This window comes from Lathyrus oleraceus, chromosome 4 (genome assembly GCF_024323335.1).
Source record: "Lathyrus oleraceus cultivar Zhongwan6 chromosome 4, CAAS_Psat_ZW6_1.0, whole genome shotgun sequence".
Taxonomy (NCBI): Eukaryota; Viridiplantae; Streptophyta; class Magnoliopsida; order Fabales; family Fabaceae; genus Lathyrus; species Lathyrus oleraceus.
Genome location: NC_066582.1, coordinates 87,373,032 through 87,394,999, shown reverse-complemented (window position 1 = coordinate 87,394,999; position 21,968 = coordinate 87,373,032). Strand labels below are relative to the sequence as shown.

Here is a 21,968-nt window from a genome sequence, read left to right as displayed (position 1 = left end):
TTAGAAAAGGTGCATTAAGAGTTTCTCGTCACTAGAATGAGCTACCATATTTCTGCAGAAAGCTCGGATGTGAGTCTTTGGACAAGTGATCCCTTGATACTTTTCAAAGCTCGGGACTTTGAACTTGGGAGGAATTTTCACGTCTGGCACTAGACACAGGTCGGCAGCATCCAACCCAAAGGTATCAGGACCTTGCATCGCCTTGAATCTCTCCTCCATCATCTGAAATCTCCTTTCGATGTCAGTAGGAGAAAGACCAAAAGCTTCATAAACTGAGTAAGCCTTTGTAGTGAAGAAAGCGTCCTGCTGCTCGTCAATCTCAGGCTGGAATCTCTCATTGGCGGGGATATTGAACGTCTGATTAGCATTCTGGTATACTGGACCTCTTTTGGGAGGTGGCTGAGTTACAGCAGGCGTCCCAGCTCCTCCTGGTGGGTTCACCGGTATAGTCACAACAGCAGGGTTGGCATTAGAGGCTCTCAGATTAGCCTGACGCATTTCCTCTTGTCCCCTAGCCAGAGCTTGTAGGGCTTCAACAAGTTGATCCATCTGAGCCTTCACAGTGGTCATATCCTCCCTCATAGCAGCTTGATTCTGCTCCAACTGATCCATGAGCAATCTTTGATTGTTGCGCATGTAGTATGAATGTCGGTAAGTCAGATTGACTGTGGATGATTCTGGATAGAAGGGTAGAATGGTAAGTTTTCTGGCTTTTGTTTGATGACATGCAGAATTATGCATGAGTATTGTATTTGAGTTTTTTTTTATGATGCATGAATGCATGAGTGACTGAATGAATGATACACAAGCATGGTTCTCACAAGCCAGACACACAAGTTGGCATGGTATCACGGGTACGAGATACAAATGGAGGATAGCTCTGATTGCTTTCCCTAATGGGGATCTCACCGGTCGTAGTCTAGGGTTAGATAGGGACCCCAGAATCATTGATTCATTTGGCTGTTTGCCGCTTATGGCAAAAGCTTGTCGGTCGTCAACTCCCTCAAAGGAGCCTCTTCTGGGTGAGATCTTCGTACCGACCCACACGAGAAAAGCTTCTCGGGGGCCCGCACTACGTGACCATCGACATCGGGTTCTAGACAAGGGTCTCAAAGTCACGGACCTCCTTGACTGTTTGCCGCTTACGGAAAAAACTTGCCGGTCGTCAACTCCATCAAGAAGATCTACTTTGAGTGAGATCTTCGTGCCGACCCACACGAGAAAAGCTTCTCGGGGACCTGCACTACGTGACCATCGATCTTAATAGGTCATAGATTTAATGTTCTACAAAGGTCTTTAGAGTCATGGATCCCAATGAAGACATTGATCGCTTACGCCAAAAGCTTGATGGTTGTCAACGTCTCCAAAAGAATCTACTCTAAGCGAGGTTCTCATATCAAACCTTACGAGAAAAGCTTCTCGGTGGCCCATACTGTTGGTGTAAGCTCTAGAGGCCAATACTTTTGGTACTTGTATCGAATTATTTATTAATAATAAAAGGCTTTTTTTTCTTTATTACGTTTGTTTAATAAAGTCCCTAGAATAGCTAGTTTGTTTAATGTATCAAGTATGACTTAATCATGAGATCACATTAAACATAAGGACACTATTCTTAAAGTATCCGTAGTCGAGCTTTATTGTCAAGTGGGATGACATTAAAGCATTAAGACTATTAGTTATATAGACTGATGATCACATCTCATGGATCATGGATAAGGAGTTATCAAGTCTTAAACATAGGTATGAATATTAAGAGTAATATTTATACCGGATTGACCCGCTATGAGAATACTATATAGAAAGTTATGCAAAGTGTCATAAGTTATTCTCATGGTGATAATGGTGTATACCACTCTTCGACCTGAAACCACTATGGACCCTAGATGTAGAGTCGAGTGCTTTATTGCTGATCAAACATTGTCCGTAACTGGATAACCATAAAGACAGTTGATGGGTACTCCACGAAGCATGCTGAGGGACATGAGTGACCTAGATGGAATTTGCCCATCCTGCATAACAGGATAAATGTCTATGGGCCCAATATTGAACTGGACAAGGATGACACGGCCTATGCCTTGTGTTCAATATAGACATTAGGGCAAAAGAGTAATTATACACATAAGTATTATCACAGAAGGAATTGTCAGATCACATGACATTTTCGTGTCTTGGGTAGCAGTGATGTGTTGCTAGATACCGCTCACTATTTATTATGTTAAATACATGATTTAATATAATTGCCAATGTCGCGAAAACCTACAGGGTCACACACAAAGGACGGATTGATGAGAGATAGAGTAACTAAGGAACACCGTAAGGTACGGTGCCCTTAAGTGAATTGTAGAACATCGTAAAGGTACGGTGTACTTAAGTAGAATACGAAATATGGTAAGGTACCATGAGCTTAAGTGATTTTGGGCATATTATAAGATATGGGCCAAAATATACTTAAGTGGGCTTTTTAGCTTGAAGCCCACACAAGTGGTTCTATAAATAGAACCCTTGTGCAGAAGCATTCATTGCGGTTGCATTATTTTCGTTTTCTCTCTCTCTCTCTCTCTCTCTCACTCAAAGCCTTTACTCATACCAGCTAGCATTGAGATTGAAGGAATCCGTTCGTGTGGACTGAGTAGAGACGTTGTCATCGTTCAACGTTCGTGATCGCTCCGTGGATCTGCATCAAAGGTTTCAATCGTCACAAGAGGTAAATATTCTATCAGTGATCATGACCATTCGTAAGGATCTCTAAAGGAGAAAATATTAATTTCCGCTGCGTTTTGGATCGCAATTCTGCTTCAGTGGTATCAGAGCCACTTACGAAACCATGACTCGGATAACTGTTTATTTTCTGTATTAATATGATTAAAAGACAGAATGAATCAATTAATTAAACGAGTAATTAAATTTGGCATCATGAGTGTACGAGTTGGATGATTGATGTTGACTATGCTTCGGAATCGACATTAGTATGGTGAAGCAGCGATACATTGATCGTCCATAGGTTACGCAATTGAGACCGATCAACTTATATATGATATAAGTAATCCTAATGCAAAGTACGGTATATGTGATATACTGTTTCTGTTTCGTTCATTCAAACACTAAATGGTTGTTTTCCTTTGAGCGATCAATGGTCATTTGCTTCGGAATCCGACATTAGTATGGTGAAGCAATGACCTGTTGATCAATCATACTGAATCAACAATCGAGGTGTGTTTGAGGGTCTGAAATTGGGGCATTAAGGTTAATGACGGCGCAAGGGTTGTGCTGTCAAGGAGTTGTGAATTGAGGGCTTGTTGGAACACGTCTGCTAGCTGTTTCAAAGCGCTGGTTTTTTGGTCGCGTGACGATCGCCATGGACTTGTGACGATCGTAACAAGCTCGACGTGACGGTCGTCACGTGCTTTGTGACGGTCGTCACATTCGCAGATCCAGAATTCTAGGCGTTTCTGTTTTTGGCCGCGTGACGTTCGTCATGGGCCTGTGACGGTCGTAACATGCTTGTGACGGTCGTCACACTCACAGAGTCAGAATTCTCGGGGTTTCTGTTTTGTGACTGTGCAAGAGTTGTGTTGATGCAAAACAATGTCCATTTCAAATGAATTGTTCATTAATTTTTTTTTTGGATAGGGGCGCTGCCTGGGCAGCGGAACCCCCGGCTAACTCTGCGTAGTATGATCGGTCGCCGAAATTTAATTTGGTTTTAATTAATTAAAGGAATTAAAAATTAATAATAATAATAATAATGTGTTTATCATTATTGCCTTATGGTGATCAGTTATGGCCTTAGTCTTCCTTCATTTTGTTTTGGGTTTTTAAATACGACCTGCGTGTCGTGCCTCTCCTTTTAATCTCTTAATGTAACTTCTTTTCTCATCTCAATCCCTCGTATGTAAAACGAGTTTCTTCTGTAATGTAATGTTATGAAGAAAAAGAAGAAGACAATGTTATGAAGAAAGAGAAGATTTCAATATCAAAGGAGGACAACCTTGAAGATCAAAGGAGGACAGCCTTGAAGATCTTGCTTGGAGAAGCTTATATCGTTATTAGGTTAGCTTAGGTTCTCTCATTGGCTTGGGAGAACAATTGCGTTAGGGGCCATAACTGTTTCATTATGTATGTTGATGCATGTGTATGTATGTTGATGCATGTGAATATATGTTGATGCATGTGAGAGACGATTTATATGATAAATAAGTCGGTGAGATCATAACAATTACAATTCCCTCAAATTAAATATTAAGTTTATGCTTTCCAAGTTTTAGCACTCATCAAGACTAGTATCGGATAATGTAGGTTTCGCCTACGCGAGGTGCATGTTCTATATTAGTAAGGTGCGATGGGATAATTGTAATATCCAATTGCTAAAACAATGGGTCAAACTTAACTAAATAAATTATAATAAGATTATATATGTTTAGAAGCAAGAGTTGGGAATGATCCATATGATGGATTGGAATAAGGAGTTATTCACCCAACTGAAATTTTCGAGAGTTGTATGAGATACAATTGGAAGGAGTTCCTACCTAAATAACCTAGTTTTATGTAATCCGCCTACGCGGACTTAGAACAAAGTGAAATATGGATCTCGACCCACTAGAAAATCTTTCAACGGGATTTTCCGAATCAAATGATGAGGGTCATTTGTTTTGAGTAAAATAGTGGGAGCATATTTAATTAAAGGCCTAATTAAATATGTTATTGATACTTATATTTTCATTAATTCTTATGTAGATTACCATGACAAGAAAAACCTCTAACAACATCTTGCGATCAATCCTTGACAAGGAAAAATTGTCTGGGACAAATTTCCTGGATTGGCACTGAAACTTGAGGATTGTCCTCAAACATGATAAAAAGCCGTATGTCTTGGAGAAACCTGTTCCTGAAGAGGAACCTCCTAGTTCTGCACCTAAGGCAGAAAGAGATGCTTATAAGAAGCATGTCGATGATGCCAATGAAACTGCTTGTCTCATGCTAGCTACCATGAACTCAGAATTGCAAAAGCAACATGAGAACATGGCAGCGTTCGATATGATCGAACACTTGAAGATGTTCTATCAAGAGCAAGCAAGGCATGAGAGGTTTGAAGTTTCAAAAGCCCTTTTTCAAAGCAAGTTAGATGAGGGAGCCCCTGTAAGTCTCCATGTGCTCAAGATGATTGGGTATGTGGAAAACCTTGAAAGGTTGGGTTTTCCCCTCGGAAAGGAACTTGCGACTGATTTGATCTTGCAATCGTTGCCAGATAGATTCAGTCAATTTGTCCTAAATTTCAATATGAATGATATGGATAAATCTCTTCCTGAACTGCTAGGCATGTTAAGAACAACTGAGTAGAATCTGAAGACAAAAGGGAAGTCCATTCTGATGATCGGAAATGGAAAGAGACAGAACAAAAGGCCCACCAAGCAGGGTGATAAAGGGAAAGGCAAGGAAGTTGCCAAACCCATACCCATTGTTGCTGCTTTGAAGCCTAGTGGAGGCATAGCAAAGGCAGGCACCTGCTTCCATTGCGGTAATACCGGACATTGGAAGAGAAACTGCCCAAAGTACCTGGAAGATACGAAGAATGGAGTAGAGACTTCAACTTCAGGTATTTTTGTTATTGAAATAAATTTATCTACTTCTGCATCATGGGTATTAGATACTGGATGCGGTTCTCACATTTGTACAAATATGCAGGGGCTAAAAAGAAGTAGAGATTCGGAAAAAGGTGAAGTTGACCTACGAGTTGGCAATGGAGCAAAGGTTGCTGCTTTAGCCGTAGGAACTTATGTATTAACTTTACCTAGTGGTTTAATAATTCAGTTAGAGAACTGTTATTATGTACCTGCAATTAGCAGGAATATTATTTCCATTTCTTGTTTGGACAAATTTGGTTTTTCATTTATAATAAAGAACAATTGTTGCTCAATTTATTTGAATGATATATTCTATGCTACTGCACAAATGAGAAATGGACTGTATGTCCTTGATCTCGAAATGCCTATATATAACATTAATACTAAAAGGATGAAACCTAATGAGTTAAATCCAACTTACCTTTGGCATTGTCGATTAGGCCACATAAATGAGAAACGCATTTCCAAACTCCATAAAGATGGACTCTTGGACTCTTTTGATTATGAATCATATGAGACATGCAGATCTTGTTTAATTGGAAAGATGACAAAGTCTCCATTCACAGGAAAATGTGAAAGAGCGAATGATCTTTTGGGCCTAATACATACTGATGTATGTGGACCACTGAACATACCAGCCAGAGGAGGTTTTCAGTACTTCATCACATTCACTGATGATTTCAGTAGATATGGTTATGTGTATTTAATGAAACACAAATCAAAGTCCTTTGAAAAGTTCAAGGAATTCAAGAATGAAGTACAAAACCAACTAGGTAAGAATATTAAAACTCTTCGATCAGATCGAGGTAGTGAGTATTTAAGCCTAGAGTTTGATGACCATCTGAAAGAGTGTGGGATCCTATCCCAACTTACTCCTCCTGGAACACCCCAATGGAATGGTGTATCTGAGAGAAGAAATCGAACCCTGTTAGACATGGTCCGATCCATGATGAGTCACACCGATCTTCCAAACTCTTTTTGGGGACATGCACTATTGACAGCAGCTTACACACTAAACCGTGTTCCATCCAAAAAGGTTGAGAAGACACCATATGAGATATGGAGTGGTAAGAAACCACATATGTCTTACATAAATATTTGGGGTTGCGAGGTTTATGTGAAACGACAAATTTCAACTAAGCTTGAGCCCAAATCTGACAAATGCTTATTTGTGGGGTATCCTAAAGAAACAAGAGGGTATTACTTCTACAATCCTTCTGAGGGAAAAGTGTTTGTCGCTTGAACTGGAGTTTTCCTAGAAAAGGATTTTATTTCCAAAGGAACCAGTGGGAGGAAAGTAGAGCTTGAAGAAATTCAAGAATCACAAAGCATAGATACACCTATGGAGGAATTAGAGCAGGAAACACAAGAAGTTGTGGAAGAGCAACCTGCTCAAGTAGAACAAGACCAGCGTAGGTCAAGCAGGATATGTCAACTACCTGAGAGATATGGATATCTCATAACTGATCAAGGTGATGTATTACTCATGGATCAAGATGAGCCTGTGACCTACCAAGAGGCCATAACTGGTCCCGAGTCTGAGAAGTGGCTAGAAGCCATGAAATCTGAAATGGATTCCATGTACACAAACCAAGTTTGGACCTTGGTAGAGCCTCCTGTAGGAGTTAACCCTATAGGATGCAAGTGGGTCTTCAAAAAGAAGACTGACATGGATGGTAAGGTACATACCTATAAGGCAAGACTGGTTGCAAAAGGATATAAACAAATTCATGGGATTGACTATGATGAAACCTTTTCACCAGTTGTAATGCTTAAATCTGTTCGGATTTTACTTGCTATCGCTGCATATCATGATTATGAAATATGGCAGATGGATGTCAACACTGCTTTCCTTAATGGAAATCTTCTTGAGGATGTGTACATGACACAACCTGAAGGATTTGACATACCAGAGCAAGCCCAAAAGATATGTAAGTTACAAAGATCAATCTATGGATTGAAGCAAGCTTCCAGAAGCTGGAATCTTTGTTTTGATGAAACAGTAAAACAATATGGATTCATTAAGAACGAAGATGAGCCTTGTGTCTACAAGAAGGTTAGTGGGAGCATGATCGTTTTCCTGGTATTATATGTAGATGACATATTACTCATTGGAAACGATATCCCTACCCTACAACAAGTAAAGTCTTGGTTGGCGAAATGCTTTTCTATGAAGGACCTACGTGAAGCAGCCTATATATTAGGAATCAGAATCTATAGAGATAGATCACAAAAACTGCTTGGCCTAAGTCAGAGTACATACATAGACAAAGTGTTGAGACGCTTTAATATGCATGATTCCAAGAAAGGATTCATACCTATGCAACATGGCCTGTGTCTATCAAAAACACAATCCCCTTTAACTAAGGAAGAAAGGGATCGCATGAATAAGATTCCATATGCATCTGCAATAGGATCTATCATGTATGCCATGTTATGTACTCGACCAGATGTCTCGTATGCTTTAAGTGCAACGAGTAGGTACCAATCTGATCTTGGTGATGCTCACTGGGTAGCTGTCAAGAATATCCTTAAGTATTTAAGAAGGACTAAGGACTCATTCTTGATATATGGAGGTCAGGAAGAGTTGGCTGTAATTGGATACACCGATGCTAGCTTCCAGACAGATAAGGATGACTTTAGATCGCAATCTAGTTATGTGTTTTGCTTAAACGGTGGCGCTGTGAGCTGGAAAAGCTCAAAGCAAGATACAATTGCTGATTCTACAACCGAGGCCGAGTATATTGCCGCCTCAAGTGCAGCAAAGGAAGCTGTTTGGATCAAAAAGTTCATTAGTGAACTTGGCATAGTTCCTAGCATTGTGGATCCCATTGGTCTCTACTGTGATAACAATGGTGCAATCGCACAAGCCAAGGAGCCTAGATCTCACCAACGATCCAAACACATACTTAGGCGTTATCATCTCATTCGAGAGATAATAGATAAAGGAGATGTGAAAATATGCAGAGTACCTACACTTGACAATATTGCTGACTCACTGACAAAGCCTCTTGCGCAGCAGAAGCATGATGGCCATACTAGATCTATGGGTATTAAGGGTATGCCTGATTGGCTCTAGTGCTAGTGGGAGATTGTTGGTGTAAGCCCTAGAGGCCACTACTTTTGGTACTTGTATCGAATTATTTATTAATAATACAAGGCTTTTTTTCTTTATTACATTTGTTTAAAAAAGTCCCTAGAATAGCTAGTCTGTTTAATGTATCAAGTATGACTTAATCATGGGATCACATTAAACATAAGGACACTATTCTTAAAGTATCCGTAGTCGAGCTTTATTGTGAAGTGGGATGACATTAAAGCATTAAGACTATTATGTATATAGACTGATGATCATATCTCATGGATCATGGATAAGGAGTTATCAAGTCTTAAACATATGTATGAATATTAAGAGTAATATTTATACTGGATTGACCCGCTATGAGGATACTATATAGAAAGTTATGCAAAGTGTCATAAGTTATTCTCATGGTGATAATGGTGTATACCACTCTTCGACCTGAAACCACTATGGACCCTAGATGTAGAGTCGAGTGCTTTATTGCTGATCAAACGTTGTCCGTAACTGGATAACCATAAAGACAGTTGATGGGTACTCCACGAAGCATGCTAAGGGACATGAGTGACCTAGATGGAATTTGCCCATCCTGCATAACAGGATAAATGTCTATGGGCCCAATATTGAACTGGACAAGGATGACACGGTCTATGCCTTGTGTTCAATATAGACATAAGGGCAAAAGGGTAATTATACACATAAGTATTATCACAGAAGGAATTGTCAGATCACATGACATTTTCGTGTCTTGGGTAGCAGTGATGTGTTGCTAGATACCGCTCACTATTTATTATGTTAAATACATGATTTAATATAATTGTCAATGCCGCGAAAACCTACAGGGTCACACACAAAGGACGGATTGATGAGATATAGAGTAACTAAGGAACACCGTAAGGTACGGTGCCCTTAAGTGAATTGTAGAACATCGTAAAGGTACGGTGTACTTAAGTAGAATATGAAATATGGTAAGGTACCATGAGCTTAAGTGATTTTGGGCATATTATAAGATATGGGCCAAAATACACTTAAGTGGGTTTTTTAGCTTGAAGCCCACACAAGTGGTTCTATAAATAGAGCCCTTGTGTAGAAGCATTCATTGTGGTTGCATTATTTTTGTTTTCTCTCTCTCTCTCTCTCTCTCTCTCTCTCTCTCTCTCTCACTCAAAACCTTTATTCATACCAGCTAGCACTGAGATTGAAGGAATCCGTTCGTGTGGACTGAGTAGAGATGTTGTCATCATTCAACGTTCGTGATCGCTCCGTGGATCTGCATCAAAGGTTTCAATCGTCATAAGAGGTAAATATTCTATCACTGATCATGACCATTCGTAAGGATCTCTAAAGGAGAAAATTTGAATTTCCGCTGTGTTTTGGATCGCAATTCTCCTTCACATACTACTCAACGTATCCTATCTCAAGTTTACATTCTAGACTCGGGTAGAGAGTCTCTCCCACAAGGTTACTTGCAATCGGAGTTGCCATCCACTTGGTATCATAGAATCATGGAACCCACATGTTAGATCATAAAGTTTAAAGCAAAAGACGATAAATAAAACAAGCAATATCCAAAGGATAAGCATACACACATGCGAGGAAGCAACCTAGATTAGGCTTGACTTGCTTAGGGAGGTCTCCCCAGCAGAGTCGCCAGTTGTCGCTACGTGAAAAATACAGAGTCGCCATCGGTTTTTATTTATTCCAAAGGAATGGGAAAATATCGAGAAAACCCCAAAGTATGGTCATCGCAACCACGAATAGGTCCGGAAGTCGGTTATGCAAGGGGAAGGTATTAACACCCCTCACATCCATGGTACTCCATGGGAACCATCTAGGATGTTTGCGCTTAAGTGTGTATTATTTATCGAAATGCTTGCTTGCCAAAGGTTTGCGGAGATGGAGGTAGATTTTAAATTAGTGTGCTCGCCAAGGAATGGATCCTCGTGCCTACGTATCCCACTTGTTGAAGTGAGAAATCAGAGCGTTCGTAGTTCGTGGTTTTGAAATTGTTTGTGTTTGTTTTGTTGATTTTATTACCTTGAAGAAGGGTTTTCGAATGGTGTCGCCATAAGGCTCAAACAAAAGGTTTGAATGTGTTGAGTTGTTTTTTATGTTTTTGATAAAGTGTTATTGATTTCGAATTGTACTAAAGACTATGGATAAAGGTGAACACCTCAAACGGTCAAGCCAAACGTCTTATGTTCGAAGCACTCAGAATGAGTGTAGGAAAACTCCAATCTCATCCCTTCTTTATCGCTTAAGGCTCGTGACGTACGATCCTAATCGCCATTTATTGTATTTTTGAATTTGATTTAGAAAAGACCGCTTGACGTTGGATCAAGGGTTTGTTTATTGTTTTTTGACTTAAGAAAAGGACCACTTTACGTTGGATCAAGGGTTTGATTATTGGTTGCGAAATGGTGAACGTTCCTAATGCCTAAGGATAACCTAATCAAACAATAAAAGAAAGCAAGTAAATGTGTACATCGGAAAGGGGATGGGGGTACATGTAAAGTACAAAGGATTGCAAGAAATAAAAGATCTCATTGTCAGGTAGCCCAAGAGAAAGTCATGTGTGTGTAATTGTGTCCTAAACTAGAAAGCATGCAAAATTATCCTATTTCTAAGTCTAGGGGTACAATCGTCATTTCACCATTTGGTTAATCTTTTAAGTAAGTTCTATTTAAAACAATTAAATCCTAAACTAATTTACTATTATTTCTAAGAATATTTCTACTTCTAAAGTTATTTCTAATTCTAGTTAAAATTCTAAAATTGTTATTTAATTCTAAAATATTCTAAACCTTAAAATTATTTCTAATTGTTCTAATATTCTAATTAACTAATTCTAAAATCAATTTTTAATATTTTCACAATTAATCCTAAAATTAATCTATAATACTACTACCCTAATAACTACTAACTAATCCTAATTACTAGTTATCCTAATTACTAGTTAACCTAATTAACTATTGTAAAAACCAAGCCATGGATTATTCAGAAATGCAGCAGACTGGGCCTAAAGGCTAAGCCCACACTGAGGTGGTATGAATAGCGAAAGGAGTGTGGAAATATTGAAGGTTCGGGCCTAAGGCCCAACTAAACCCAAGGCTGCATCAACGGGATGTGTATCCCTTCTTCGTCTTCCTGTGAACAAAATGTCTCCGAGAAAAATAGAAGCAGCGTGTGTTTAAACGACTCCGCCACACTGGAGCTCATCGCCGGCGACGGCGGAGCTCCTATCACCACCAAAACCATGTCAATACAGCGAAATTCCAAACCGAACCTACGCACGGAAACCGTTTCCCTTAACTCTTTAAAATCCGTCCGAATCGAGGACGTCCTTCCAAGAAACTAAACTCTCACGGGCGAAATCACACGGTGGATTCACGTCAACTCAAACAACTAGCTTAGGGTTCATGATTTCTAAGAACAACTCCACAATCCGGTGGCGAATTTATGCCGAACCGATTAGAAAAACTAAATACCTCCGATGTGAATTCCGACGAGGATGAGCTGAAGAAGATGGACAAGGTTTTTTATTGACGGTGAAGCGCCGACGATGACCAAGTGAAGCAGACACCGGTGTTGGATCCAGAGGCATACGCGAGCAATCGAGGCGTTTAATGCGTGATTTCTCCGTGTCGGACTTACGTCGGTCCTTCCGTTTACGTTCAGTCACAAGGAGGCGTTCGTCACCGGTTCGGGTTGAACCGATACCGGTGTTCCGAAGTTGTTAATGATGTTCACAGGTGATTATCCTTCCTCTTCCGTATGAATCTTTTACGCTACATTTCTGCTTCTTCCCTATGGATTTTGCTTCACTCTTCTTTGAATTATACTGTTGTGATGTGAAGGTTGAGTAACGTGTTATGGTGTGATTGGTGGAGTTGTTTTGAATTGGAAATGGAGGTTTGGTTGAAGGTTTTGGTTGAAGGCGGAGATTACGGTTATGGAGATTGGAGTTTGGTGAAGGTTTTGGTTGAAGGATTGGAAGAGAGGAAGAATCTGGAAGGGGTGAAGATTGATTTATAGAGTGATGGAGAGGTTAGAAGTTTGTTGGAAAAAAACTGTTATTCAATTTTCATTTTTTTATGCAGAAATTCAATTTGATTCTTATGCAGAAATTGATTTATGCTGCAGTTTTTCGTTTGCTTGAGTTTGGAAACTTGCAGCTTGTTGTTGGCTCGGCTGGGTGTTTGGAAGCTTGCGCTTGCTCACTTGCCTTGGCTTGCTGCATTTTGGACTCACTTTTATGCAGGTTGTATCAGCTGGCTTGCACGTCATTTTCACTTGCTTTGGCTACGCTTGTTGTTTTGCCGCTGTTGGTGTTGCATTTTCTTGGTGCACTTTGTTGCAATTCCTTGGAAACAGCTCTTGTGTAGCTTGTGTTGGCTTACATGTAGCAGGCTTTTCACTTGCCTTTTCTTCCCGCAGTTCAGCTTTTGTATAATTGAATGTGGATAATTAAAATTGGATGTGGTTAGCATAAATGGATAAAAGAGAAAATGGATTTTAAAATTGAAATATGGATTAATTTGGTTAGACAAAATGGATGTGAATATTGGAAATGGTTTTGATATTGAAAATGGATTCAAAAATGGATATTGGTTAAAAAAATGAAATGGTTAAATGGATATAAAAAATGAAAACGGATTTGATGGATATTTGGATTAAATTGGATAATGTGGAAATTGAAATTTGGTAATCGGATTAAGAAATTGTAAAATTGGATCAATAAATGTTTATTGGAAAATGATTTTAAAATGAATGGATTTGAAATTGGGCTAATGGACATGGGCTTCCCACATTAAAACAAAAAATTGATTATTAAGAAAAATGGTTAATGGGCCAATGTTCTAATCTGAATTTTTGTGAACAAAAAGGATGAATGGGCCCAAACTTCCTTATAGCCCGTTAGTAAGGAATGATTCAAATTCGATCAAAATTTCTAAAATAAAAGATGAAATAACTTTCAAAATTAATCTAAATCTCAAAATCAAATTGAATATCCAAAATCGATTAACATCAATTTAAATTTCAAAAATAAACTTGAAACTAAGATCAATCGGGAAAGAGACTATGATGCAATTATGAAAATGTGAGTTGGATAACGACATACAGTGAACCAATGAACCTAAATGATCACAAGACTTGTACATCATATTAAACCATGGTTGCATGAAATGATTGAACAAATGCATCAGTGCACCAAGAAACACATGAATTCAAGTCTCGTGTCGCCTTGTGTCAAACCATGCTCATGCAAATGGAAGGAATGAATGAAGATGGTATGCAGAATGTGCGGGGTTAGTGACCTATAAGGTCAGTGTGAAGGGTAGGGCGAATTTCAGGGTATGACAGTATGCCAATGATTGTTATGATTATTTCTTGGTGAATTTTCCTATTTGGTAGGAAGATTATGCATGTAATTGATGTACATGGCGCATGTGATGTATGCGGTTATGCAAATGGGTAATTGGGATATGCCCCGGTTAAGACGTTTTTTATTTGGGAAATGATGCCAATAGTATGGACTTTTGTTATTGGGTGACCAATGAAGATCAAGCTTTGATGCCCCACTAGGTGATTTTGGGAAGATATTTGGGTTGCTCCAAGCCACTAAAGGGTTTAGACTTCTCAATACGCGATACTCCAACCATGATTTATTAACGTTTCTGCTGGAAATGCAATGGAGCCTTGCCCCGGTTTGGTTATACCGTGAGTACATTTATGAGAGGCGTGAATTAGTGGTTGAAAGGAACATAGGTGTTTGCAAATAGTCCTACACCTCTATGAAAAACAAGAACGAACTTGGAGACTAAAGGATTTTTTCCTTTTACTGTTTCAAAAGCAATTTTATCACTTTGTTCAAACATGTGTTTTATTTTCTCCAAAATTTTAAGAGTGATGTTTATCCAAAATAAAAGTGCTTTGCAAACGAACAGATAAAATACAAAAATGATTTGGACACAACTTTTATTGAGAAAATTTCTCTTTTATTGATTTGACCCTTAAATGGGCGATTGTTCATAAAGATGCAATTCCTTAATGAGGTAATTGCTGTGCATAGAAGTAAAACAGCAATAAAATTTGAGTTCATATTGAGTTTCCACACTGCTATGATCCTTATATCTTTGATAGTCTGAGCACCTTACTTTTGAATTATTTGACAGCAGAGCATTCTTCTTTAAGGGGAAGCTTGTGGGTCACGATATCAATATCTAATCTGGGCATGTCTTGGTATGACCATGCAAACACGTCGTCATATTCGTGGAAGAGCTCTATTAATCTTGTCTTTACTGCATCTTGAAGCGCGACACCTACCCTTACTTCTCTCTTGTCTTCTTCTGTTCCCAGATTGATAACTTCAACGTCCTCCTGGTGTGGTTGAATGACCTTCTCTTCTTGTCTGAGTAATCTGGTCAACTCTTCAAGGAGTTCGCAATCTTCCCCCACTTCGTCTTCAGCTTGGTAGATTGTACAATCAAAATCATATTGGACCTTAGCAATGTCGTTATCAATGGTCTCTGTGGTGTTTCTGCATGTTATGATTTATGCAGTTTATTTAGAAAATGCGTGCATAAAAATTGATGCCATTTTTTGTAAAAAAACGAAAGGAAAAGAACAAAAATTTGGATGCAGATTGCCATTTCATTAATGATATAAAAACTCTTGGATAAGATAAAGGAGGTCGTACAACATGCCACTGTGCCTTGGGCAGAGCACGAGGTTTTGTCTAAAATAATAAAATTACTTTTGAAAAATTAGGGGAACTTCCACAACCTTCCAGTTTGTCAGCTCTTCATTAGGTGCGGCTTGTCGCATCCAACTAGACACCCCCTCTTCGCGATCTTCATCACTGATCATCGCCACTTGTTTGCCAAAAATGTGGCCAGCGCTGGTGAATGTTTCCTCTACAGAAGGAATTTGCTCTTTGTCATTTTGGTTACCGACTTTATTTGATGACGAGTCATACCCCAGGCCAAACTTGTCTCGTTTCTCTTTCACTTCCACCACTTTGCCCCAGTCTTGAGCATTTTCACTTTCCATAACAGCCTTAGCTCCTTGCCACGAGGCCATGGATGGTCCTGATTTCGGGGTCTCCAATGTCTGTTGGATGGCCATCATATTTACCACTTCCAAGAATTGGAGTGGTGTCTCAGTTATCTCGCCATCCACCTCGATATACTGGAAAGATATCAAGTGGCTAACCAAGATATCCTCCTCCCCTCAGATCACAATCATCTTGTCATTCATAATAAATTTTAGTTTTTGATGTATAGTGGAGGTGATGGCGAATGTGGAGTGAATCCATGGTCTCCCAAGTAGGCAACTATAACCGGGATGTATGTCCATGACCTGGAACGTGATATTGAAAATAGTTGGACCTATCTTAGTTGGTAAGTCAACCTCTCCTATCACTGCTCGCCTTGATCCATCAAATGCCTTTACGATTAGGGTATTGGGCTTCATACTTATCCCTTCCGTTGGCGGCTTTATCAAAGTAGTCTTCGGCATGACGTTCAGCGAGGAACCTGTGTCCATTAATACCCTCGATAGTATATTTTCTATGCATTTCAAGGAGATGTGTAGGGCCTTGTTATGGTTCTTTCCCTCGACCGACAGTTCATCATCGTTAAAACCCAAAAAATTTCCAGTGGTCACACAAGCTATCACATCGTCAAACTGTTCTATCGTTATGTCTTTCGTGATATGTGCGACGCTCAATACTTTCAACAACGAGTTCCTGTATGCTTTTGAGTTGAGCAATAAAGACAACATGGAGATTTTTGAAGGTGTTTGATTCAGTTGGTCCACCACTTTATAATCACTCTTCTTGATTATCCTCAGAAATTCCTCGTCCTCTTCACGAGTGACTGCAGCTTTAGGAGACAGGTGCATGTCTTGCATTTCTTGATTAGGAACGGGGATCTGGACAACAACTTCCTTCCCTTTAGTCTATGCAGAAGTATCAGCAGTCCTTGGCGTGAACACTCGGCCGCTACATGTCATTCCTGTCGGCCCCACAATCGAGGTGACGTTTGGTTCGTTGATAACCAAAGGTTGGTCTTTCTGCCCTTGCTTAAAAGCTCTGGGCCGATATATCCACGGGACCGCCTTCTCATCTTCATACGTGAACGGTGCTGGAAACTCTATCACCAATGGGCTTATAGGTATTTCCACATTAACCTCATCATAAGGGATGTCCACCACAGCTATCTCTTCCTGAAGCTTGCTCTTGACACGACGACTTATCCGTAACTCGCCTTGATCCAGCATTTGTTGTATAAAACTCCTCAACTTTTTATTGTTCTCTTCAGCAACTAGCTCCTCCAGGATTAGACCACTTTTCAGCAATTGTGCTCCTATCCTGGCGATAGGGGTTTGATTCTATTCAACCTTACGGATCAATTTACCTTGATCACTCTCCTCAATGGCACTGACGGAAGCATCCTTATGTGTTGGCATGGGATTGGTGTTCACGTTCGGGCGTCTCGGAGTGAAGGAGACAACCTTTGCTTCGATCAAGTCTTGTACCCGATTTTGAAATGCGAATCAATTCTCCAAGGTATGACCAGGTGCTCCCATGTGAAACTCACAATGGGCGTTAGCATCGTATCCGGGTGGATATGGAAAAACAGTCGGTTTTAGCTCCCTTAATGTCAGAAGGCCCTCCTTTTACAGATATGGGAATATTTGGATATAAGGTACTGGTAGAGGATCAAGTTGCCTTCTTGGGGGCCTTGGCTTGAATTGTCTTGGTGGTGCAGTGTTTTGTTGATGATGATGTTGTTGATGTTGTGGTTGATACACTTGTTGTTGCTGCATTGGCTGTTGATAAGGTATGGGTACCACGACGGCGACTTGGCCATATGAAGCCCGTTGCTTCTCCTTATAGCCTCTGGATATAGCATTTGTTTCACCTTCTCTTTTCTTCTAGAAGCCTCCAGAATACTTTTTCGGTGCGCTAGGGGCTGCCACAACTCCTGGAATCTTTCCATACCTCAACCCTTTCTCTATGCGATCTCCAATAGTGACTAGATGTGCAAAGTCGAATGATGCACTACTCAATAATCTATCAAAGAATGGGTCCTTCAAGGTATCCACAAATATTCCGGTCATTTCCTTTTCAGACAATGGTGGCTCTACCTGAGCAGCCAACTCTCTCCGTCGCTGGGCGTATTCTTTAAATGACTCATTTTCTTTCATGGCCATCCCTTGTAACTGCATTCGGTCGGGTGCCATATCTAAGTTATATTTGTATTGACGGATAAATGCGTCAGCCAAATCCTCCCAGCTTTGAATCCGCCCCTGCTCTAAGCTCATGTACCATCTTAGGGACGCTCCACTTAGACTGTCTTGGAAATAGTGTATAAGCAGTTTGTCATTTTCGGTATGAGCAGCCATTTTCCTGAAGTACATTACCAGGTGACTTCTTAGGCAAGTTTGTCCTCTGTATTTCTCGAAATCAGGAGTTTTAAATTTAGCCAGGATGACCAAATTTGATACCAAACCCATGTTCATGGCAGAGGCGGTGAAGATATCATTCCCCTCTATAGCTTTGATCTTCTTTTCCAAGGTACGAAGCCTATCTGCAGCAGGATCTGGAAGTATCTTAGGCTTCGGTTGATCAGGAACATAGAAAGCATCGTACGAGTCATCTCCAATTTCGGATCCATGATGAGTATACGCATCAGAAGGCTCTGCATGATCCCCATCTCCTTTGCCTCCTACCGGTATATGAACCAATCTCTTCTTGGTGGGGACGAAACTCTCGTCCTAGGGGTCTAAACCTGGTGTGCTATCATTCCTTTTTGCCCTAGCTTCTTCATCCACAACCCTCTCTCTTTGGGCAATTGCGAGCATTGTCTCCAACAATTGATGCATTTTCTCTTGGATTGATGTCTGTCCTCATGGTAACTTGGTTAGCCTTAACTTGCTCTAACATCATCTTGTAGTAGCTTCGTGTCTCGTACCGGTGTTGATTAGTCAGTGTTACTGGATAAAGGGTAAAAAGGTTGGGTAAGTTTTTTTGAATTTTTATGAAGCATGATGCATAATGAAGATGTGGATGTTATACATATTTTATTTTCAGGGAATCATTCGAGTTCCATTAGTTGTTAGTAATTCGAAGAAACAAGAAATACTTAGAATAGCAATAATGGAGTAATTTTTAAACGTCATTCATTCAAATACATAACATAGGGGTCCAAAAAGGCCATAGTTTAAAAATACATTTAAATGAGCAAAATATAAGACATAGGAAAATTAAACTGTAGGCTTTCTGGCTTGGAGCTCTTCTAGTTCTTCCTTGAATCTCTTCAGCAACCCTTTACAGAGCAGAATGAAACTGATTATGGCTGGAGGAGTGCTATCTTCCTTCAACTCTTCAACTGCGTCTCTTAACTTCCATGGTAATTCTTTAGCCGCCCAGTTACAGAACCCCATTAGTCCATCGAGCTTTGCACGAAACTTATCCCTATCTCCTTGCAAGAAGTCTATGGTCTTCTTAAAGGATTCATAATCTTCAATCACATACTCTTGCTCCTTCAACCATATAGAGTTGTCTTGGTGTAATGACTCTAGCTGGTTCTTCCAATAGCTGGCAGATTCTTTTGCGTCTCTTACTTCTCGACACTTCTCCTCCCATATCATGGGTGAAACCCTAGAAGCTTCGGTGGCTATATTCCTGAGTCGGCGTTCTTGATCTGCTTCAGCCTTTGCATGACGAACAGAAATGATGAGTTCGTTTATCTGAGCCCCAAGTGTATCTCTTATCGTCTTGTTTTCCTTCGTGGCTAGATGCCACCAATGCTCATTGCCTTGACATTCTTTCTGGGCTCGTTGTAATTGACCCTTAAGAGTATCTAGACAATGGTCAGCTTGTTCTAGTACCACTTTGATCTTTTTCCTCTTATGCTCCTCTTTGTTGAACTTTTCCACATGTGCTTGAAGTTGTGCATCCTTTCTCTCAAGCTCCCACTTCATGGTGTTTTTCTCATTGATGATTTGTTGGAGTTTTATTTTCAACTCTTCATTCTCTTTTTCTAGCTTTGCCATGGTGGTCATGAGTTCCTCCATTTCTTCAATAGGGACATGGGTGAGCTTAGGTTCAGGAAGAGGTACAGGTGTCCGAATGATGAATGGCATTTTGATCATCTCCACCCTTTCCTTTACCTAATGAAAATATGGTTCTTTTGTAATCCCATTTGCTCTCCCCAAATCAGCTTTCCCTTTTCGATTGACATTCTTCCAAGCCTCTCTGATTCGTTGGAACAAGCCAGGATTCTCAACCCCAAAGTCAAGCAACAAGAAAGCTTCCAAAGACCTTGCTTCTGGAGGGCCTTCCATTGGGTAGCCAAGATGTCTTAGTGATAGAATTGGGTTAGAATTTACGCATCCTTGAGTTCCAATAAGTGGTAGATTAGGTAAATCTCCACATCTAAATATGATGTCCATATTTATGTATTCTTTGGAATACCAAGAAAGATCTTCGGATCAGAGTGATCCCAATCTCTAAGGCCAACTAACATCTGTCTGTTCTACCCAAACTCCTGTCTTCGGCAGATACTCAAGAAACCACTGATATAGTAAAGGAGTACAACAAGCAATCATTCCTTTCTTCTTGGTGTACCTATGGCTAATGTAATAGTAAACATCAGCTAACAAGGTGGTTATTGGGTTTCCAGTAAGGAAAATGCAAATAGCAGCCATGTCTATGAAACCGTCCATATTTGGGAACAGAACGATGCCATAGATGGCCAACGCAATAGCAGAGTAACAAGCGTCCCAACTTTCTGCTTTTAGTAGGGTATGAGCTCTTTCCAAGAGAAAACTTAGATAAAATCCTTTGGTATTCCCTTTGGTCTCTAGGTTAGCCTCTACCTCCTTTTCGTCCATGTGAAGTGTGCTAGCAATGATCTCAAGGGGCAAAAATTCATTTATCCCTTCAAATAGTGGCTTGTTCTTCATAGGAATCCTAACAAGACGCTCGAATTCTTCCAACGTTGGTGCTAGCTGGAAGTCTTGGAAGGTGAAACTTCTTAAAGGTAGGTCATAGAATTGAGCCAGAGTAACTAAAGCTGTATGGTCCACTCGTTGGTTGAGGATGCTGAGCAGATTTCCATAATTCTTCCCAAAGTTGATTCTATACACCGGGAGCATCTGAGAGATCAAGTCACGTAAGCTCCTTGGATCGGGGTCTTTAAACTTGAAAGAGTAAATGTTTCTTTTGCTTGATTCCATGCTTCTTGAATTCCTGCAACTCATAATACTCAGATTCCTTGGAAATAAAATAATATGAATGTCATGTTATGAATGATGTTATACATGCCACAGGTAGGTCAACATACAGGCCGTGAGAGTGGGTACTCTTGGTTACTAAACAAAACCCTTTTGGGAGGATGCTAAAGTTAAGAGGTTCCCAAAGTCATCAATCACTATTTAGGAAGGTTATTGTCATGACGAAAACTCATCCGCCAATAACATCCCCAAACAGAGTCTCGTCTGGGTGAGGCCTTCGTATGGTCCCAAAGAGGAAGACTCCTAGTGGGTCCATACTACACAACTCACGAGTCCAAGGTTCTAATAAGGTTCTCAAAGTCATAGATCGAGGTTGGGAATACTACTGTAAGGTAGCAGTACGCCCAAGGGATCTCATCTGATTGGGGCTTTCGTATTAACCCAATAAGTCTGGGACTTTTTAGGTAAATACTACATAACCACCGGATATAATAGGTTAAAAGGTCCCTAGAGTCATTGATCCAACTTGAGAATACTATCGTCGTGACGAAAACTCGTCGGGCAATAATATCTCAAGAGAATCTCCTCTAGGCGGGGTCTTCGTATCTTCCCAACAAGGAAGACTCCTTGTGGGCGTCCACTATGCAACCACCAACTTAAACTTATGGTTTTTATCAGACTCGGGTAGAAAGCCTATCTCACAAAGTATCACCAACCAGAGAACCCCAATAATACATAGCCAATAAAACACCATACAATAATTATGACATCGTAATAATAACAGAATAAATAACAAACAAGTAAACAAAATTAACACACGATACATCAACTGAACTAAATTAGACTTCACTCTATTTTTCTTAGAGCTAGTCCCTGTAATACCTCAAAATTTGCCCCCCTCATTCATGCATTCATTTTTAGGTCATTTAACATTTCATATTGCATTTCATCATGTCAATCGGAATTAGATCCAAGAAGCTTGAATATCATCCAAGACACTTTGTGGATCCTATCTGGGTGAT

General features: G+C 40.0%; 2 protein-coding genes across 2 annotated transcripts; both read right to left on the bottom strand.

The window, feature by feature from the left end:
* Positions 1-636, bottom strand: LOC127136143 (uncharacterized). The gene has a single exon (XM_051062737.1). It carries the CDS (start codon positions 634-636, stop codon positions 1-3), a length of 636 nt encoding a protein of 211 aa, XP_050918694.1.
* A 19,584-nt stretch (positions 637-20,220) lies between these two features.
* On the bottom strand, positions 20,221-20,949 carry LOC127136142 (uncharacterized). The gene has a single exon (XM_051062736.1). The coding sequence runs from the start codon at positions 20,947-20,949 to the stop codon at positions 20,221-20,223; it is 729 nt and encodes a 242-aa protein (XP_050918693.1).
* Between the last annotated feature and the right edge of the window lie 1,019 nt (positions 20,950-21,968).